This window comes from Carcharodon carcharias, chromosome 28 (assembly GCF_017639515.1).
Source record: "Carcharodon carcharias isolate sCarCar2 chromosome 28, sCarCar2.pri, whole genome shotgun sequence".
Taxonomy (NCBI): domain Eukaryota; kingdom Metazoa; phylum Chordata; class Chondrichthyes; order Lamniformes; family Lamnidae; genus Carcharodon; species Carcharodon carcharias.
The window spans coordinates 15,149,325-15,171,963 of NC_054494.1; the positions used below are offsets into that span (position 1 = coordinate 15,149,325).

The 22,639-nt window shown below is 46.7% G+C and overlaps 1 protein-coding gene across 2 annotated transcripts in view; it reads left to right on the plus strand.

The window, feature by feature from the left end:
- The window catches only part of LOC121270895 (paladin-like), a 260,286-nt gene that overhangs the window by 82,287 nt on the left and 155,360 nt on the right, over nt 1-22,639 (plus strand). For both annotated transcript variants that reach the window (XM_041176468.1, XM_041176469.1), the window contains exons 7-11: nt 1,002-1,077; nt 6,128-6,279; nt 6,558-6,654; nt 15,260-15,364; nt 21,246-21,341. In XM_041176468.1, the coding sequence (XP_041032402.1) occupies nt 1,002-1,077; nt 6,128-6,279; nt 6,558-6,654; nt 15,260-15,364; nt 21,246-21,341 (526 nt within the window). The remainder of the gene's footprint in view (nt 1-1,001; nt 1,078-6,127; nt 6,280-6,557; nt 6,655-15,259; nt 15,365-21,245; nt 21,342-22,639) is intronic.

The window sequence follows — 22,639 nt, forward strand, 5'->3', positions numbered from 1 at the left end:
GGGGGGAATCTGATTGAAACTTACAGAATACTGAAAGGCCTGGATAGAGTGGACGTGGGGAAGATGTTTCCATTAGTAGGAGAGACTAGGACCCGAGACTTCAGAGTAAAGGGGAGACCTTTTAGAACAGAGATGAGGAGAAACTTCTTTAGCCAGAGAATGGTGAATCTATGGATTTCATTGCCACAGAAGGCTGTGGAGGCCAGGTCATTGAGTGTATTTAAGACCGAGATCGATAGGTTCTTGATTGTTAAGGGGATCAAAGGTTACGGGGAGAAGGTGGGAGAATGGGGTTGAGAGACTTATCAGCCATGATTGAATGGCGGAGCAGACTCGATGGGCCGAATGGCCTAATTTCTGCTCCTATGTCTTATGGTCTTATGGTACATTGGATTTACTCCATTGTTCGTTCAATTTGGTTATTTCCCGACATTTTAGTTTTAATTCCCTTTCCTTTTCAGCAAGGAAGCCTATTTGAAGTGTTTTTGGCTCGCACAACCTCCAGCTGGGCCAGAGTGTAAAGTTGTACTTCTGTACCAGCACAACTGCACTCACCACAAAACTGTGCACTCCCAGTCCACAGTCATCACTCTAATTACACCACAACCAGCCATTTAAAACCCCCGCCCATCCTTCTTTCCCCCCTCCCTCTCCCCCCTCCCTCTCCCCCTCTTCCTCTTCTCCCTGCCCCGTCCATTGTTACTGTTTCTTAATTGATATTAGCTAATTAGTTCCCGGATTCATTTTCAATGTGTGGTGGAAACAGATAAAACCAATGGGGCCTCATTTATAATCCCAGTCAAGAAGCTGAGAACACACTTGCAAATTGTCATTTATACGCTGTTCGTTCAGCCAGTAAATAACATCCCAAGGACCTCAGTAATAAACTGTTATTATATGTAGCTGCTAACAGGCGATTACATAAGGGTTTCTAATTAGCTGAGGCTGTGTCTATTTGTTCTTCTCTGTGATAATGTTTTGTTTGATGCCTGTTATTTTAGGTATCACCGGTTACCTCTGTCTGTGGATGGGTTACCGCTACAGTCACAGCTAGATGCTTTTATTAACTCGCTCAGGGTAAGTGTGTACACTTCACGTAACACAGGACCACTGAAAACTTCCAGATCTGCTGACCCTTTGGTGTCGGTCACTCCAACTCGCGATACAAGGGTATCAGCTGCTACGTGGGGAAACCTACCATCGTCCTGTTTCCTTTTTAAATCAGAATGCTTTTTCCATTTTCTGTCTCACCCCCAGGATTATTGGAGATCGCTGCATCATGTAGGCAGAAGTCCATCTGCTGGTTTATCTTTAGTTTTTAATTGATTTGATCAGCCCACACACAAGTCTTGTCTCTCATCTCTGTTGCAGTTAGTTGCTTTAGTGCAAGTGCAGAGCATAAAGAGAGAGAGAGAGAGAGAGTGTATGTGACAATTGCCCAAACTAAAATGAGCTGCACTCGTCTTGGTTGCAAGTTCCCATTTTGATGCTTTCACTGCTTGGTTAAGAACACATCCATTGGGAATGAAGTGTAATTAAAAATGGCAATGTTCCCATTACTCCATACTCGTTTTTCTTCCCTCTTTTTATTTGTTGGAAGCCTTGACTGGGAACTTATCCAGGATCTCACCCGAGTGGGAGTCTTCACAGTGAGTGGTGACAGTAGTTGATGGGCGGGGGAGGGGTATATCATAGCTGTAGGAATTTTTTTCCTGTTAACCCTGTGAGGCTGGGTTTAAACAAGGTACTGAGTGAAGTGACAAGTATAGCCACAGACCCAGATTTTTTACTGGCAGTGGCTGGGCCAAAGAGCTGCAGAGAAGCCAGCAGTTTGGATTCCTGCCCTGATTGACTTGGTTTCCAGTCGGATGGGGGAACCTGTCAGAGAAGGCAACAGGACAGGTCAGTGTGTGATGGGAGCGGTAGGCTGGATCTCATGGTGGGTAGAGGGGAGTTGACAGAATATGGGGGTCAGGGTGGGTGGAAGAAGGTTTGATTGGGGAAGGGACAGAGGCTGCCACCTCATGGGGCCTGGGGAGTGAGGACATGAGGCCAGAGGAGGAGAGGTCAAGGGCTGAAGATCAGAGGCCTTTGGGGGTCAAGATGGCGGGGAATTTGGGGGTCTTGCAAGACAGAGGATTGGAGTGGGGGGTGTATGAGGTCAAGGCCTGGGGGTTGAGGTCAGAGGCCTTGGTGGAGTTGGGGGGATGAAACCGGAGGCCTAGTAGTGGAGTCAGAAGCCTTGATGTGGAGGAATCACAGCCTCAGGGTGACAGGGAGATCAAAGGTCCCGTGATGAAGGTTGGTGGTTTTGGAGGCAGCCAGGTGCCTGATCAGGGTGGCATCCTGAATCCAGGAGGGTAGGTGTGAAGGCACTCACCTCGATCCTCCAAGCCCCCAATCGAATGGGAATGCTGGGTTTCCTGAGGGCTGTCTGACAACAGTTAAAGTTCAAAAGCTGAACGACAATGAGGTCCGCAACCTCATTATCATATTTAGCATACCAACCCGTCTCCTTGGATTGGGTTGGTCACTGGCCCACCTTGTGGTCTCTGTTAAAGCCGGAAGTGGGCAGGATCGAGGCAGATTTGGATTGGGATTCAGATTTTTAAGACTTTAGCTGCACCTCTTTTCTGACCCATTTTGGTTAAAATTCCCTCCAAGGAGTCATTTTGTTTTTGTTCACCTCATTTATACCTACACAATCTCAATTTCTATCACCTCCATCCTTACCTCACAATCTAGCTGGGCCCCAGGCTCTCCTTATATCCACCATCACTGCTTGCTTGGCCCCTGGTTTCTCTGCGCGGTTTTTGAATCTGCTAGGCCCATCCAGTCTCCCAAGGTGCAGTTCTCAGGGTCATTGAAGGTGCAGCCTCTGTCCATGAAGCATCAGAGCCCTCATGGTCTCGGCCTTTTGTTTCTTCATTTCCTCCCTTAACGTTTTTCATTAGCAGCCCAACCTGCAGCATATTCTCTATCTAGGGATCAGCCTTCTGCTCTTTGATCTGCAGCCCATCATATTTCGCAATCTGGCCTCACGCCTTTGCCACTTTGACCTTTACTCTTTCACGGGATGTGACCGTCGCTGGCAAGGTCAGTGCCGGTTGCCCATCCCTAATTGCCCTTGAACTGAGTGGCTTACCGAGGCATTTCACCGAGAGGGTGGTTGGAATCTGTAACTCACTGCCTCAAGGGGGTGGTAGAGGCAGGAACCCTCACAACAGTTAAGTCATATTTAGGTGAGCACTTGAAACGCCATAGTACACAGGGCTACAGACCAAGTGCTGGAAAATGGGATCAGAATAGATAGGTGCTTGATGGCTGGCATGGACATGATGGGCTGAAGGGCCTGTTTCTGTTCTGTATAACTGTATGACTCTAAGCATGAAGGATGTTTCCCCTGACTGGTGTCTAGAACCAGGGCACACAGTCTCAGAATAAGGGACAAGCTATTTACGACTGAGATGAGGAGGAATTTCTTCACTCTGAGGGTGGTGAATCTTTGGAATTCTCTACCCCAGAGGTCGGTGGAGGCTCAATAATTGAGTATGTTCAAGACTGAGATTGATAGATTTCTACATATTAAAAACATCAAGGGATACAGGGATAGTGCAGGGAAAATGATGTTAAAATAGACACTCAGCCATGATCTAGGTGAATGGCGGAGCAGGTTTGATGGATCGAATGGCCTACTGCTCCTATTTCCTATGTCCCTGAGATAGTCAATAATGAATCAGGAGAGATTTCTTTACCCAGACAGTGGTTACAATGTGAAATTCACCAGCACTAAGGAATAGCTTGAGGTGAGTAGCATAAATGCATTCAAGGGGAGGCCAAATAATCACCTGAAGGAGAAACAGAGGCTTATGTTGATAGGATTAGGTGAAAATGGGTGGGAGGAGGCTTGTGTGGAGCATAAACACCAGCATAGACCAGTTTGGGTGTCTTCTGTGCTGTAGCGAGATCTTGGGTATTGACCAGAAGTATGGATCCTTTGCTGGTTTAGTAACCTTTAACGCTCTTGCTGCCCTGGACTGGGATTATTTCACACAATCAACGCCAGGGATTGAACCTGAGGCTCTTGATTTAATGTGGCTCTTTCAATACTGCCATTAGCGATTAGGGGGTGAAGAAACACGCCAGCCACTACTGCACTGCAGGCACTGTGTCCACGTGTTTGTGGCCTGACAGTTTCTGTGTGGCTTTCCAGTTGGGGTCGGCAGCGGGTGAGGTTCTGCTTCACTGTGGTGCATTTGGGGTACAAAAGCCTCCGATCGCAGATGCCTTGTGGCTCATGTTCAGACAGAAACCCCCCAATTTGAACCTAACCCACTGATCGGGGATGGACAGGTTGGGGTTGATGAGCTACAATGGGTGGTAGAGTGGGTGGGGAGAGCGGGAGCTAACACAGGCACCCGACCTGGACCCGGGTTAAAACAAGGGGCTTCCAAAAGTTTCCCACGTTTCTCTATTTATACCTCAGCCCGGTTTATGAAGGAAAATTACAGATTGTGTGGGGGTTTTTTTTCATCAAACTAAAGGTGACACAACCATTGAAAGCATGAAAATTAAACAATGGGCTTGACTCTGCGGTGTTTCAAGTTGTCTGCTTTTCTTCATCCTTCTCAAAACAGTTTGGTTTACATCTTCCTTTCCTTCACACAATCTTCTTGTTTTGCCATTTTTGGCAGGTTGTGCAGTGCAACCTAACTACTCCGCACTGGGCACGCTGACCATTTTAGTACAAAGTGCCTGAGCCTTTGCAGGTTTGTGTATTTGAGATTATATCCTGCAGATTACAGTAACTGGATAAACACCCTAGCTTCTTGCACCTATAAGACCGTGTGCGGCTGAATTTACTGTTTGTTTATGCAAAATTCATTGCGTTAAACATTACAGTAATGGAACCTAACCGATAGTGATCCGAAGAATAAATTGTGTGCTGTTTAATAAAGAGAGTACCTGTTGCTGCACCGCGTTTAAACAGTTGTGAGGTACTGTTTGATATAATTAGGTGTATATATTCCTAAAAGGAGCTGCAATAATTTGTTACACATTTTTTGAAAGTCAAATCTTGCTGCAGTGTATCCTGTCAAAGTATACATTAAATTACAGAGAAAAGAGACTTATCAAAGCTTTTCATCTTGCACTCAACAAAATAAGTGCTGATTGATTCCTCAGGCCAATGCTTAGACCAATCAGGGTCAAGCTGCCTGGTTTAAATTTCAAACATTGCTTGGCAATTAACTGTCAGTCAGTATCAATTGGTGCATTCTCCATGGCAACACTTCTACAAATCAGAGTCCACTCCCCCCAGCACTCTCTTCTCATACAGTATAAATTGTTGTTTGCCGCTTATACTGGTATTCTAGTGAAGTGTCCTGATGAGTGCAAGACAAAAAAGCTTTGACATGTGTCTTTTTCCAGCAATACTCAAGTTCTATACTACCAAACGATTATTTATATACTAAATCTGTACCTGCAGCGAATCTGAGGCAGAGGTGAGAAATTTTATTTATTTTTCGGATGTGAACATCTCTTGTGGTGTTTTATTGTCCGTTCTTAGTTGCTCTGTGTGAGCGCCACAAGTCATTAACGTAGTTAAATATTCTGAACGGACAGCAGTACTTGGATCACCATGTGATGAGAAGAGCATTGGAGCCTCTACCATCACTATCTATAGTTCCAGCCCACAACACGTGTGCAAAAGGGCATGTTACCACAGCAACTTAGGCTCCCTGAGTGAACACGTACCACCACACAGGCAAAAAACACTTCTGTCAGACCCTGTAACTTTCCTCCCTTCTCTGATCTGAAGCATTGGGTTTGATAACCCCTTGCTGGTTTTGCTTAATCAGGGACACTTTTTAGTGCCACCACCCACTCCCCATAAAGAAAAAGGCAGATTTGCATTTATATAGCACCTTTCACAAATGTAGAACGTTTCAAACCTCTGATCCAAGTGCCTTAAACCGAGGGGAGTAGATGTACACTTCACAACGCTAAGAGGATTCGCTGCAGTCAAATGTGTCACTTCATGTCTGTTATACTTAGATAGCCGAATGAAAATATATGCCCATTAAGAAATCCTTCATAATAACCATGTTTATGTTTTTATTTTAAGGAGACCCCAAATCTCATACTACTTCAGGATCCCAAAAGACCCCCTCCTGCATTAGTCTTCAGCTGTCAAATAGGAGTTGGCAGGACAAATTTGGCGATGATTCTGGGAACCCTTGTGATGTGCCACAGGAAGGGTTTCCCTGAAAAATGGGGGTGAGTAGACATTTGTCAACTGGTAGAAATTTGAACCAAAAATGTAAATTTAACCAAAATGTAAACATGGATAGATTTTCTCTTGTCATACTATTCCAGTAAACTGTTTGAGGTTTCTTGAAGTCTGTGTGTTTTATTTTCTGGCCCATATCTTGATGCCTGAAGTTAAGGTGGGTCTCTAGCAATGCTAGGGCATCCATTGGCGTTTGGCTATTCGATGGATGTGATAAGCTTAGTAATTTTTTCTCTCTTTCTTAACCTATCCTTGCCCTTTGCAGAACCGATCAGAACACCAGCATTAAAAAGAGGGAGCAATTGCAGGTTATCCAGAACTTTGTCAAGGCCCTGACAAAGGGACAACAGATTGTGGAAGAGGTCAGTGTTGGTTCTGCTATTTGAGGGCACGCGCATGATTTTCCAATGACTCGAGCGTTCATGGTTAGAAAAAATAGTCCACTTTGTTGGGAACTAATTCGAGAGCAGGAGCTAGGTTCAATATTGCTGAATGGCCAAATTTAAAATTCTTGTCATAAAAACAAAAAAACTGCGGATGCTGGAAATCCAAAACAAAAACAGAATTACCTGGAAAAACTCAGCAGGTCCGGCAGCATCGGCGGAGAAGAAAAGAGTTGACGTTTCGAGTCCTCATGACCCTTCGACAGAACTTGAGTTCGAGTCCAAGAAAGAGTTGAAATATAAGCTGGTTTAAGGTGTGTGGGGGGGGCGGAAAGAGAGAGAGAGAGAGAGAGAGAGAGAAGTGGAGGGGGGGTGTGGTTGTAGGGACAAACAAGCAGTGATAGAAGCAGATCATCAAAAGATGTCAACAACAATAGAACAAAAGAACACATAGGTGTTAAAAGTTGGTGATATTATCTAAACGAATGTGCTAATTAAGAATGGATGGTAGGGCACTCAAGGTATAGCTCTAGTGGGGGTGGGGAGAGCATAAAAGATTTTAAGATATTTAAAAATAATGGAAATAGGTGGGAAAAGAAAAATCTATATAATTTATTGGAAAAAAAAGGAAGGGGGAAACAGAAAGGGGGTGGGGATGGGGGAGGGAGCTCACGACCTAAAGTTGTTGAATTCAATATTCAGTCCGGAAGACTGTAAAGTGCCTAGTCGGAAGATGAGGTGTTGTTCCTCCAGTTTGCGTTGGGCTTCACTGGAACAATGCAGCAAGCCAAGGACAGACATGTGGGCAAGAGAGCAGGTTGGAGTGTTAAAATGGCAAGCGACAGGGAGGTTTGGGTTATTCTTGCGGACAGACCGCAGGTGTTCTGCAAAGCGGTCGCCCAGTTTACGTTTGGTCTCTCCAATGTAGAGGAGACCGCATTGGGAGCAACGAATGCAGTAGACTAAGTTGGGGGAAATGCAAGTGAAATGCTGCTTCACTTGAAAGGAGTGTTTGGGCCATTGGACGGTGAGGAGAGAGGAAGTGAAGGGGCAGGTGTTGCATCTTTTGCGTGGGCATGGGGTGGTGCCATAGGAGGGGGTTGAGGAGTAGGGGGTGATGGAGGAGTGGACCAGGGTGTCCCAGAGGGAGCGATCCCTACGGAATGCCGATAGGGGGGGTGAAGGGAAGATGTGTTTGGTGGTGGCATCATGCTGGAGTTGGCGGAAATGGCGGAGGATGATCCTTTGAATGCGGAGGCTGGTGGGGTGATAAGTGAGGACAAGGGGGACCCTATCATATTTCTGGGAGGGAGGAGAAGGCGTGAGGGCGGATGTGCGGGAGATGGGCCGGACACGGTTGAGGGCCCTGTCAACTACCGTGGGTGGAAAACCTCGGTTAAGGAAGAAGGAGGACATGTCAGAGGAACTGTTTTTGAAGGTGGCATCATCGGAACAGATGCGACGGAGGTGAAGGAACTGAGAGAATGGGATGGAGTCCTTACAGGAAGCGGGGTGTGAGGAGCTGTAGTCGAGGTATCTGTGGGAGTCGATGGGTTTGTAATGGATATTGGTGGACAGTCTATCACCAGAGATTGAGACAGAGAGGTCAAGGAAGGGAAGGGAAGTGTCAGAGATGGACCACGTGAAAATGATGGAGGGGTGGAGATTGGAAGCAAAATTAATAAATTTTTCCCAAGTCCCGACGAGAGCATGAAGCGGCACCGAAGTAATCATCGATGTACCGAGAAAGAGTTGTGGAAGGGGGCCGGAGTAGGACTGGAACAAGGAATGTTCCACATACCCCATAAAGAGACAGGCATAGCTGGGGCCCATGCGGGTACCCATAGCCACACCTTTTATTTGGAGGAAGTGAGAGGAGTTGAAGGAGAAATTGTTCAGCGTGAGAACAAGTTCAGCCAGACAGAGGAGAGTAGTGGTGGATGGGGATTGTTCGGGCCTCTGTTCGAGGAAGAAGCTAAGGGCCCTCAGACCATCCTGGTGGGGGATGGAGATGTAGAGGGATTGGACATCCATGGTGAAGAGGAAGCGGTTGGGGCCAGGGAACTGGAAATTGTTGATGTGACGTAAGGTGTCAGAGGAATCACGGATGTAGGTGGGAAGGGACTGGACAAGGGGAGAGAGAAGGGAGTCAAGATAATGAGAAATGAGTTCTGTGGGGCAGGAGCAAGCTGAGATGATCGGTCTACCGGGGCAGTTCTGTTTGTGGATTTTGGGTAGGAGATAGAAGCGGGCCGTCCGAGGTTGGGCGACTATCAGGTTGGAAGCTGTGGGAGGAAGATCCCCAGAGGAGATGAGGTCAGTGACAGTCCTGGAAACAATGGCTTGATGTTCAGTGGTGGGGTCATGGTCCAGGGAGAGGTAGGAGGAAGTGTCTGCGAGTTGACGCTCAGCCTCCGTGAGGTAGAGGTCAGTGCGCCAGACAACAACAGCACCACCCTTGTCAGCGGGTTTGATGACAATGTCAGGGTTGGACCTGAGAGAATGGAGTGCAGTAAGCTCAGAGAGAGACAGGTTAGAATGGATGAGAGGAGCAGAAAAATTGAGACGATTAATGTCGCGCCGACAGTTCTCAATGAAAAGATCAAGAGAAGGTAAGAATCCAGAGGGAGGGGTCCAGGTGGAGGGAGAATATTGGAGATGGGTAAAAGGATCCGTTGAACTGGGAGAGGACTCCTGCCCAAAGAAGTGAGCCCGGAGACGAAGACGGCGGAAGAAGAGTTCAGCGTCATGCCGAGCCCGAAATTCATTGAGGTGAGGGCGTAAGGGCTCCCACAGCTACCTCGACTACAGCTCCTCAAACCCCGCTTCCTGTAAGGACTCCATCCCATTCTCTCAGTTCCTTCACCTCCGTCGCATCTGTTCCGATGATGCCACCTTCAAAAACAGTTCCTCTGACATGTCCTCCTTCTTCCTTAACCGAGGTTTTCCACCCACGGTAGTTGACAGGGCCCTCAACCGTGTCCGGCCCATCTCCCGCGCATCCGCCCTCACGCCTTCTCCTCCCTCCCAGAAACATGATAGGGTCCCACTTGTCCTCACTTATCACCCCACCAGCCTCCGCATTCAAAGGATCATCCTCCGCCATTTCCGCCAACTCCAGCATGATGCCACCACCAAACACATCTTCCCTTCACCCCCCCTATCAGCATTCCGTAGGGATCGCTCCCTCCGGGACACCCTGGTCCACTCCTCCATCACCCCCTACTCCTCAACCCCTTCCTATGGCACCACTCCATGCCCACACAAAAGATGCAACACCTGCCCCTTCACTTCCTCTCTCCTCACGGTCCAAGGACCCAAACACTCCTTTCAAGTGAAGCAGCATTTCACTTGCATTTCCCCCAACTTAGTCTACTGCATTCGTTGCTCCCAATGTGGTCTCCTCTACATTGGAGAGACCAAACGTAAACTGGGCGACCGTTTTGCAGAACACCTGCGGTCTGTCCGCAAGAATGACCCAAACCTCCCTGTCGCTTGCCATTTTAACACTCCAACCTGCTCTCTTGCCCACATGTCTGTCCTTAGCTTGCTGCATTGTTCCAGTGAAGCCCAACGCAAACTGGAGGAACAACACCTCATCTTCCGACTAGGCACTTTACAGCCTTCCGGACTGAATATTGAATTCAACAACTTTAGGTCGTGAGCTCCCTCCCCCATCCCCACCCCCTTTCTGTTTCCCCCTTCCTTTTTTTTCCAATAAATTATATAGATTTTTCTTTTCCCACCTATTTCCATTATTTTTAAATATCTTAAAATCTTTTATGCTCTCCTCACCCCCACTAGAGCTATATCTTGAGTGCCCTACCATCCATTCTTAATTAGCACATTCGTTTAGATAATATCACCAACTTTTAACACCTATGTGTTCTTTTGTTCTATTGTTGTTGACATCTTTTGATGATCTGCTTCTATCACTGCTTGTTTGTCCCTACAACCACACCCCCCATCCACTTCTCTCTCTCTCTCTCTCTTTCCGCCGCCCCCCCACACACCTTAAACCAGCTTATATTTCAACTCTTTCTTGGACTCGAACTCAAGTTCTGTCGAAGGGTCATGAGGACTCGAAACGTCAACTCTTTTCTTCTCCGCCGATGCTGCCAGACCTGCTGAGTTTTTCCAGGTAATTCTGTTTTTGTTTTAAAATTCTTGTCCTTGTTTTTAAATTCCTCCATGGCTTTGTCCCTCTCTACCTCAGTGACTTTCTGTAATTGTACAGCCCTCCCATTCCCTGACCCCTCTTGTTCTGTTGAATCCAGCCTCATGCGCTTTTCCATTACCACATCGTGCCACCAAACAACAAGGTTCCATGCTCTGGAATGTCCTCCTTTAACTCTATCTTCCTTAAAATCCACTTCTTTTTGATAAACCCTCCTAATCTTTCCTCCTTTAACTTAGGCATCTGTTTTCTTTCCATCTCCTGTGAAGCACCTTTTGTATACTTAAGATAAGGGACACTTAGCATCCCTTAGTATCAAACACTTAGCATCCCTTAGTATCAAAAAAATCTATCGATCTCTGTCTTGAATATATTCAACGATTGAAAATCCACTGCTCTCTCGGTAGAGCTTTCGAAAAATCCACAACCACTTGAGTGAAGAAATTTCTCCTTACCTCATCCCGAAATGGGCTGCAATGAATGGAAGTCACTGTTAGTTATTGGTTTTCATGCTCTGGGTGGTGTAATCCCCTGGGACATTTAGCAAGTCGACACAGTCTGGGTTCTTCCCAACTCTCATCACCACTTTTCCTTCGATGACTTGTAGAAAGTGTAATGTAAGTGTGCGTGATGAGAGAAGAGATTGGAGCAATATTAGAACAATCTCTCCCCAACACAGAGTAACTGTCCACAGCACTCTTGATGAAATTTGAGAAAATGGTAGACTGAGGTTCTTTTTTCTCGTTCACGGGATTAAAAAAAAATTCATTCATGGGATGTGGGCTTCGCTGGCTGGGCCAGCATTTATTGCTCATCCCTAGTTGCCCTTGAGAAGATGGTGGTGAGCTGCCTTCTTGAACCACTGCAGTCCATGTGGTATAGGTGCACCCACAGTCTGTTAGTGAGGGAGATCCAGGGTTTTGACCCAGCGACAGTGAAGGGATGGCGATATATTTCCAAGTCAGGATGGTGAGTGACTTGGAGGGGAACTTCCAGGCGGTTGTGTTCCTATCTATCTGCTGCCCTTGTCCTTCTAGATGCTAGTGGCAGTGGGTTTGGAAGGTGCTGCCTAAGGAGCCTTGGTGAGTTCCTGCAGTGCATCTTGTAGATAATACACACTGCGGCTACTGTGTGTCGGTGGTGGAGGGAGTGAATGTTTGTGGATGTGGTGCCAATCAAGTGGGCTGCTTTGTCCGGGATGGTGTCCAGCTTCTTGAGTGTTGTTGGAGCTGCACTCATCCAGGCAAGTGGAGAGTATCCATCACACTCGTGACTTATGCCTTGTAGATAGATGGTGGACAGTCTTTAGGGAGTTAGGTGAGCTACTCGTCACAGGATTCCTAGCCTCTGACCTGCTCCTGTAGCCACAGTATTTATATGGCTAGTCCAGTTCAGTTTCTGGTAAATGGTAACCCGAAGGATGTTGGTAGTGAGGGATTCAGCAATAGTAATGCCATTGAATGTCGAGGGGCGATGGTTAGATTCTCTCTTGTTGGAGATGGTTATTGCCCGACACTTCTGTGGCATGAATGTAACTTGCCATTTGTTAGTCCAAGCCTGGATATCGTCCATGTCTTGCTGCATTTGGACATGGACTGCTTCAGTATCTGAGGAGTTGCAAATGGTGTTGAACATTGTGCAATCATTATCGAGCATTCCCACTTCTGACCTTATGATGGATGGAGGATCATTGATGAAGCAGCTCAAGATGTTGGGCCTAGGACACGACCCTGAGGAACTGCAGTGATGTCCTGGAACTGAGATGATTGACCTCCAACAACCACAGCCATCTTCCTTTGTGCTAAGTGTGACTCCAACCAGTAGAGAGTTTCCCCCCTGATTCCCATTGATTCCAGTTTTGCTAGGGCTCCTTGATGCCACACTCGGTCAGATGCTGCCTTGATGTCAAGGGCAATCACTCTCATCTCACCAGGTAGATAGGTTTAAGTTCTAATAAAAAGTCTTTAAGATAAGCTCTCCCTTATTGAGTTGAGATGAGATTTTGGTTCTGATGAGCATCTTGCTGGACTTGGAACTGATTCCCAGACTTTGTAACTCACGAGAGTCAATGAATGAGGAACAGAGCAAGAGTCAGAGTATTCATAAGATTAAAAAAAAGGGAGAATTACTTTTGAAGTGACAAAGTGAAGCTGAAGTCATTAATTATTCAGCTGAACTGAGATTGTGTATTTTTTTTGCTTATGATCTTCTGCCATTCATTTGGTATTTAAGGAATAAAGATTTCTAATGTACTTGGCTACCATTTCTGAACTGTCAAGCTGCGAATCAACTTAGCAAGTTTTAACTGGCTGTTTGAAAATCGGCTTTCTGGACTGAGTTAAATTCTGGCTTGATAAATCATCGATTTGTGAAGTTCTGAAGGAGGCCATTCAGCCCATTGTTCCAACAACAGCTCTTTTTTGATCTGCCTGATTAGTCCCCATTCTTCTGCTCTTTCCCCATGTCTCTACAGTTCTTTTCTTTTTCAAGTATTTATCCAACTCCCTTCTGAAAGCTGCTCTTGAATCTGCTTCCACCGCCCTTTCAGGGAGCGTGCTCCAGATCAGAATAACTGGCCTGAGGATTGCTGAGAAAAGAGACTTTTTTTGTCGAAGCTTTTTTGTCGTGCACTCATCAGGACAACGCACAAGAAAATACCAAAGTTGGGGGGAACGTGTTTATAATGTATGAGAAGAGAGTGCTGATTGGTTGGCAAGTGGACCCTGATTGGTAAAGGCATTGCCATAGAGAATGCACCAATTCATGGTGACTGACAATTAATTGCCAAGCATTGTTTGAAACTTAAACTAGGCAGCTTGGCTCTGATTGGTCAAGTCATTGCCCTAGGGAATGAGTTGCCCTAATGAGAGCAAGATGAAAAACATCGATCCAAAAAAGTCTCTATTTTCAGCAATAACTGACTGTGTTCAAGTTATTGTTCTCATCTCTCTGACTCTTTTGGTATTTACCCTAAATCTGCATCCCCTGGTTACTGACCCTCCTGCTAGTGGAAACTATTTCTCCTTATTTACTGTCTCAAAACCCTTTATGATTTTGAGCACATCTATTAAATCTCCCCATAACGTTCTCTGCTCCAAGGAGAACAATCTCAGCTTGGAGCATATAATATGGGAAAATGTGAACTTGTCCACTTTGGCAGGAAGAATAGAGAAGCAATATGATTATTTAAATGGAGAGAGATTACAAAACTCTGAGGTGCAAAGGGATCTGGGTGTCCTGGTACATGAATCACAAGAAGTTGGTATGCAGATGTAGCACGTGATTAGGAAGGCAAGTGGAATGTTGGTGTTTATTGCAAGGGGAATGGAATATAAAAGTAGGGAACTGATGCTACAGTTGTACAGGGCCTTGGTGAGACCACGTCTGGAGTACTGTGTCCAGTTTTGGTCCCTTTCCTTTAGAAAGGATATAAATGTGTTAGAAAAGGTCCACTCGACTAATTCCTGGGATGGAGGGACTATTTTATGAGAAAAAATTAGACAGGTTGGGCCTGTATCCATTGGAGTTTAGAAGATTGAGAGGTGATCTTATTGAAACATTTAAGATCCTGAGTGAACTTGACAGGGTGGGTGCTGAGAGAATGTCTCCCCTTATGGGAGAGACTAGAGCCAGAGGACACAACTTATAAATAAGATGGAGATGAGGAGAATCTTTATCTCTGAGAATAAATATCATGTGGAATTCTCTTCGGCAGAGAGCTATAGAGGCAGGATCATTGAATATTTTTAAGGCTGAGTTAGATAGCTTCTTGATTAACAAGGAAGTCAATTGTTAGAGGGGGTAGACGGGAAGGTAGAGTTGAGATTGCAATCAGATCAGCCATAATCTTATCAAATGGTGCAGCAGGCTTGAGGGGCCTAATGGCCTACTCCTGCTCCTGATTTGTATGATTATATGCATTGTCTAGTCTCTCCACATAACTGAAGTCTCTCATCCCCGGTATTACTCAAGTAAATACTCCTCTAATAAGTGCCTTGCTGTGCTTAACAAAGTATTTGGAAACTTGCTGCATAGAGGATATAAAGCAGATAACTGCCCCTTGATGGCTCTATACCTTAACATACCATCTTGCTATTGAGCCACAGAGTTCTTGGGGTCAGCAGATTCCATCACTGACCAGTGTTAAGTTAGTTTATGATAGGGCATTGGATGGGACATTAAAGTTACCTTCAGGAATCTCCTGATTGCTATCCAGCTGGTATGTGGATATCAGTTGACTAGAGTCTGGGTCAAACAGGCTGCTCAGAGTCAGTCTAGGCTTAACATGAATAAGGACCTCTTGCATTTGGTATTGCAAGGCTATAGCCCACAGGTGACAAGGAAAACAAGCTCAGTGATAGAGGACTTAACCAATGTGTCACTTTTCTTGTATTTCCCCTCAATCAGGTGGATATAGCCATAGCGCTCTGCTCTGAAATGCATGACATTAAAGAAGCCATTTTTGAATACAAGCAGAAGATGGAGAGCATTGGGGAGAATGACCAGGTTCAGGTAAGTGAGTTGCTGTGGAAACCGCAGAGCTTTGGGGGCAGTTTGGGGATGGATCCCAAGGTCAAGGCAATAACTCAACTGAGGAGTGGGGGTTGGGGGTTCAATTGATGCCACAGGCCATGGCAATTAGACAACTCTCAGGTATTAATGTGTAAGTGCGCATTACCCAATGTTGACCTGAATAATGTAGACCTGGGGATGCTGTTTGATCTCGGAATGGGTTAGGTGAAACACTAAAAGCATCCTTCCCTTATCCTCACCCGGCGGCTCAAGGGTTGGAAATCAAATCAGCCGGCGTTCCATTATCCCAGCTGGAAATTGGCCACGGGTAAATAATAATGCAGACCCCCAGGAGAATAGTGAGCTGTTGATGGAGGTGATGCTCAGTCTAGTGAATTGATCGGAGAGGCTGGTGCTTCAGAGAAGAGAAGGATGAGAGGAGATTCAATAGAGTTGCTCAAAATCATGAGGCGTCTGGACAGAGCAGAAAGGGAGAAACTGTTCCCACTGGTGGAAAAATGGAGAACCAGAGGGCACAGATTTAAGGCCATTAGCGAAAGAAGCAACGGTGACATGGGGGGGGGAAACTTTGTTACGCAGCAAGTGGTTAGGGTCTGGAATGCGCTACCAGAGAGTGTGGTGGAGGCACTGGATAATTATTAATTAACTGGATAATTAATAATTAGTTGGATAATTATCAGGAGAGAAAAACTTTGTTATATAATAGGGAAAAGGCAGGGGAGTGGAGTCACCTGACTTGCTCTTGTAGAGAGCTGGCCATAGACTTGATGGGCTAAATGGCCTCCTTCAGTGCTGTAATCATTCTACGATTCCATGAATACAGGTTTATGCATCCAAATGGGTTGGGACCAAGTATCAGATGCAATGGAAATTTATTTGGATGGTAATCTTCAAGTGATTTAATATCCCAGTGCAGAGTTTTATGCAATGGGAATCACAAAATCACGCAGTGCAGAAGAGGCCCTTCTGCCCATCGAGTCTGCACCGACACATGAGAAACACCTGACCTACCTACCTAATCCCAGTTACCAGCACTTGGCCCATAGCATTGAATGTTATGACATGCCAAGTGCTCATCCAGGTACTTTTTAAAGGATATGAGGCAACCCGCCTCCCCCACCCTCCAAGGCAGCGCATTCCAGACCGTCACCACCCTCTGGGTAAAATGTTTTACCTCACATCCTCCCTAAACCTCCTGCCTCTCACCTTGAACTTATGTCCCCTTGTGACTGACCCTTCAACTAAGGGGAACAGCTGTTCCCTATCCACCCTGTCCATGCCCCTCATAATCTTGTACACCTCGATCAGGTAACACCCCTCAGTCTTCTCTGCTCCAACGAAAACAACCCAAGTCTATCCAATCTCACTTCATAACTTAAATGTTTCATCCCAGGTAACATCCTGGTGAATCTCCTCTGCACCCCCTCCAGTGCAATCACATCCTTCCTATAATGTGGCGACCAGAACTGCACACAGTACTCCAGCTGTGGCCTCACCAAGGTTCTATACAACTCCAACATGATCTCCCTACTTTTGTAATCTATGCCTCGATTGATGAAGGCAAGTGTCCCATATGCCTTTTTCACCACCTCACTAACATGCCCCTCTGCCTTCAGAGATCTATGGACACACACGCCAAGGTCTCTTTGTTCCTCAGAGCTTCCTAGTGCCATGCCATTCATTGAATACTTCCTCATCAAATTACTCCTTCCAAAATGTATCACCTCACACTTTTCAGGGTTAAATTCCATCTGCCACTTATCTGCCCATTTGACCATCCCGTCTATATCTTCCTGTAGCCCAAGACACTCAACCTCACTATTAACCACCCGGCCAATCTTTGTGTCATCCACAAACTTACTAATCCTACCCCCCACATGGTCATCTATGTCGTTTATATAAATGACGAATAATAGGGGACCGAGCACAGATCCCTGTGGTACCCCGTTGGACATTGGCTTCCAGTCACTAAAGCACCCTTCTGTCATCACACTCCGTCTCCTACAACTAAGCCAATTTTGAATCCACCTTATCAAATTACCCTGGAAGATTAGCAACTATTTCTGCCCAATTTCCCGTCCATGTGAAAGTCATGCTGGCTGCGTATTGGGCACGCGGATGCTGTGCCGGCTGCGTATTGGGTATACAGATATTGTGTCGGCTGCGTATTGGGTACGCGGATATTGTGTCGGCTGCATATTGGGTACACGGATATTGTGTCGGCTGCGTATTGGGTACACGGATATTGTGTCGGCTGCGTATTGGGTACACGGATATTGTGTCGGCTGCGTATTGGGTACACGGATATTGTGTCGGCTGCGTATTGGGCACGCGGATGCTGTGCCGGCTGCGTATTGGGTACACGGATACTGTGCCGGCTGCGTATTGGGTACACGGATATTGTGTCGGCTGCGTATTGGGTACACGGATATTGTGTCGGCTGCGTATTGGGTACGTGGATGCTGTGCCGGCTGCGTATTGGGTACGCGGATACTGTGCCAGCTGCGTATTGGGTACACGGACGCTGTGCCGGCTGCGTATTGGGTACACGGATACTGTGCCGGCTGCGTATTGGGTACGCGGATACTGTGCCGGCTGCGTATTGGGTATGTGGATATTGTGCCGGCTGCGTATTGGGTACGCGGATACTGTGCCGGCTGCGTATTGGGTATGCAGATATTGTGCCGGCTGCGTATTGGGCACGCGGATACTGTGCCGGCTGCGTATTGGGTACGCGGATACTGTGCCGGCTGCATATTGGGTACGCGGATACTGTGCCGGCTGCATATTGGGTACGCGGATACTGTGCCGGCTGCATATTGGGTACACGGACGCTGTGCCAGCTGCGTATTGGGTAAGTGGATACTATGCCGGCTGCATATTGGGTATACGGACGCTGTGCCGGCTGCGTATTGGGTAAGTGGATACTGTGCGCAAAGCCCTGCAACAGAAACACCGAACACTTCTAATACTTGACATTTCATGTAACCCGCACCACCCCCCCCCACCCCCCCACCTCCCCAGTCATGTATTTAAAACACCCAACACACTCTTGAAGGCTGATCTTACACATGGCAGGGTTACTGGTGGGGAGTCATGCCCACTGTTCATGCCTGGCATCTAACTCGGTGGGGGGGGGGTGGGGGGGGGGGTGAAGAGAGAGGGGTTGCATGGCACTCGTAAAGTTGTCCCAGTTTATGTTTTATATCAGGTTTTAATGGTAGAAAACATAAAACAGGACAAATGTGTGCAGTAAGAGTTAACAAGGAGTCAGCTCAATTGGGAGTGTTGCCTATCACTATTACAGCACTTGACTGTACCTGGTAATTTCTGATGACGAATTACAAAGGAATTCATTATCTCCCGTTGTGAATGGTGTAGTTTTGCGATGAGTAACCGCAGTGAGTACATATTAGAAGAGCTGAGGCTGGCGTGAATGCTTTCATTGGTATGGAAATGTCGTGTATTCATGTGTTTGGCAGCAAGCTCATTATCAGTGAAGTGTTTCATTTGACAATGCTGAGAAAATGATTATAAATTTTAATGGGAATGTTCTACTGTAGCCTCATTCTCCCAACAAAAGCTGCCTTTAATTAGACCCTTTAAATACTCAGATTTGAAAATAGAATGCAATCGTGAGATTACCAGCCTGCCTTGTCGATACCCACAGCATTGCCAGGTGATGCACAGTTTTCTAAGGAGAACAGTGTTATACCATGTGGCAGAGCTCCCTGCCTTTAACCCCACAATGGTCTCATTTTAAAGGCACTACAGCCTCAACTCCATCAGAATTTAAGCGTGTGTTTGGTGAGTGGACTTTCCAGGGTGGAAAACGCTTACAAATTCCAGGCTGGTGCTCAGTGCCCAGCTTTGTATCCTTTTTTTCTCGATCCTTTCCTGAGATGTGGGCGTCGCTGGCAAGGCCAGCATTTATTGCCCGTCCCTAATTGCCCCTGAGCTGAGTGCCATGCTAGGCCATTTCAGAGGGAAATTAAGAGTCAACCACATTGCTGTGAATCTGGAGTCACATATAGGTCAGACTGGGTAAGGATGGCAGATTGTCTTCTCTAAAGGACGATAGTGAACCAAAACAATCAATGACGGTTTCATTACTGAGACTAGCTTTATATTCCAGATTTAGAAATTGAATTTAAATTCCACCAGATGCCATGGTGAGATTTCAACCCACGTCTCCAGAACATTAAGCCTGGGCCACTAGTCCAGTGACATTAACACAACGCCACCATCTATAGCAGAACATGAAGTTTCCAGTATGTGATAGATATGTGTTGTTGGACACAGTTCTTTCATATACATAGGAACACAAACATAGGTGTATTTATCCAGATAATGCAACTCTTAGATGACTGGTATTGACTGTAAAAATTAAGTGGACCACAAATAGAATCTAATACTTCTATAGATTCATTGCGATGAATTTCTTCTGCAGTAAAACACAAAAATAATTATAAAAGATAAACACATTTGTGACTTTTTAAAGAATGTGTTCATGGGATGTGGGCTTCGCTGGCTGGGCCAGCATTTATTGTCCATTCCTAATTGCTCTTGAGAAGGTGGTGGTGAGCTGTCTTCTTGAACCGCTGCAGTCCATGTGGTGTAGGTACACCCACAGTGCTGTTAGGGAGGGAGTTCCAGGATTTTGATCCAGCGACAGTGAAGGAACGGTGATATATTTCCAAGTCAGGGTGGGGAGTGACTTGGAGGGGAACTTGACAGTACACAGTGCACGAAATGTACTGTTATTAATGTCTTTAATAACTTGCCAACTCTCAACTTATCAATTCTTCATACCTTACTAACTCATTCTACTTCCCTTCCGCTCACTGCCTCCTTTCTCAACCCTCCCGCTCGTCATCTCTTCCCCTTGCTCAGTGGTTGCCTTCCTGGGCAGACCCGACCCTCCACTCATCGCTTCTCCCTTGCGCCCGCAGCTTCCTTCCCCTACCCTGCTGCTTGGTGACCCGCCCATCCCCCCCCCACCTCACTTGCCACTCCCCTCTCCTGGACTCTCACTGTGAATGAGGGCTCAGGAGAGGGACAGCGAGAGGGAGGGAGCAAGCCAGGGAGCGAGACGGGCTGCAAGTGGGAAGACTGGGCTTGGAAGCGGCGAGCAGGTGAGAGGGAGAGTTGGCGAGCAGGAGGGTTGGTTAATGGGTGTTAGGAAAGACAAGCGTGGGCTGTGAAGTGAAGATCGCTGACTTGGACTTTGTAGAATTGTACAGAGGATAAAGAGGCCATTTGGTCTATCATGACTGTGTCAGCATTTTAAAAAAGCTGTAATTAGTCCTAATTCCTCTCCTCTTATGAACCTGCATATTTCCCCTTCAACTATTTATCCAGTTCCTTTTTGACCATTTTGTTGAATTTGCTTTTACCACCCTTTCAGGCAGTGGTGCGTTTTACATTTTCATAACTCGCCATGTTTAAAAAAAAACATCTCCCCATCTCACCTCTGGTTCCTTTACCAATCGCCTTAAATTCGTGTCCTCTGATTATCAGCCCTTTTGCCCCATTACATTATTCGTCTCTGGCTGAAAATGAGACTGTGACCCTCCTGTGAATGTGGCTTTTCACAGCTGTGAGAGCAGCGTTCTGCTGGACCTCGTACTCCCCAAAGCTGAGTACGGTGAAAGCATTGGCCCCTGTTACTCCTCCCACTCGCACAAACCCAAGGTTGTCCTCACGTAACAGGTATTTCTTGGCTCGTTCTCGCCTTCCCACCCACTCGATCTAATTTCAGTCATCCGACACACTTGGCCTGCCGTTTCTCTGCTTCAAAAGAAAGAAGTAGCTGCTCATGACTTATTTTTCTGTGAATTTTATCCTCTGCTATGTTTAGGGCAACAGCACCAAAGAATATTTTCTCCAAAGAGTACTACAGAGCACAGAGTGCTATTTCTATCTCGTCGCTTTTAACTACTATCTGCACGAACAGGTGAGAGAACGTGACTTGTATATCTGACAGCAGGCTGATCCCTAGCTCCCGGTATACTGTAAGCTTCAGAACTGAATGGTTAATTGTAAATCCAGATTTTGTGAGGTGCTGCTGCCGAAGAGAGTGCGGGTCAAAGGATCGGACACAGATTCTCACTTGACACACACACACACACACACACACACCATCCCATCAGTCTGGGCTGGAGCGTCCAAAGCTGCAAAGTCTCTCAGGCACCGCCCAAATCCCAAGCAGTTGCTTTGACAATCAGTAGAAGGTTGCTGAATGCAGTCACTGAAGTTGGGGACATGACGGTAATGATGTGCTGCCAAGAAGCAAACAGGAGACGTTCCTTCTGCTGATTGACATTGTACTGTCTGTGCTGCACCATCTTTATATATTTTCACATTGACTGCCAAGTGAAGCTTTCCTTTACTCTGCTCCACAACAGACAATATCCCCAAACACCACCACCACATTCGTGGGCAGAATCCGGGGATACGCTCTTGGCATGACAAAATTATTTGTTTTAAGGTGAATACTTGCACGCTGAAAGTAGTGTAGGGGTTGGGGAGAGGTGGAGGGGGTGGTTTGGAAGGAGTGGGGAGGGCAGTGTGTGGACGGTGTGGGGTTAAGATTCCAACTTGCCATTTTCCTCACATTTTCAGATGGTTCCAGCTTGCAAAACCGTGGCCTGCTTACCGGAGGCCCCTTGACCCTAAAGATGGCTGCACTCATTTTGTTCCTGCCCCCTTGTGGTTGGATCAAGGTCATTTACCCTCTTTGCACTGATCACATGCTAATGATGAATTGCAGGGGTTAGGCCTATTTTTTGCCTCTGTTTTACTATGGGTTGCCAACTCAAGGTGGACATGTTCCTGGAGGTTTCATTACAGGACCTCCCAGCACCAACCATAATCGGCCAGTCAAACAGCTGCTCGACTGCCTCCCCCAGTCACCATAACCAGGTGCCGGCTGGCCCAGTTGAACCAGCTGCCAAATGAAAATTAGAACAAGCGGCTCAGTTTAGCTGCTTCCGGTTGACCAGTTGAGCTGCTCCTACCCCTCTCCTGTCATATCCCCATCTCTTGCCACCCGCCACATCCCCATCTCCTACCCCTCCCCCCCCCACAACATCCCCATCTCCTGCCCCTCCCCCCGCTACATCCCCATCTCCTACCCCTCCCCCCACCACATCCCCATCTCCTACCCCTCCCCCGCCACATCCCCATCTCCTACCCCTCCCCCGCCACATCCCCATCTCCTACCCCTCCCCCCACCACATCCCCATCTCCTGC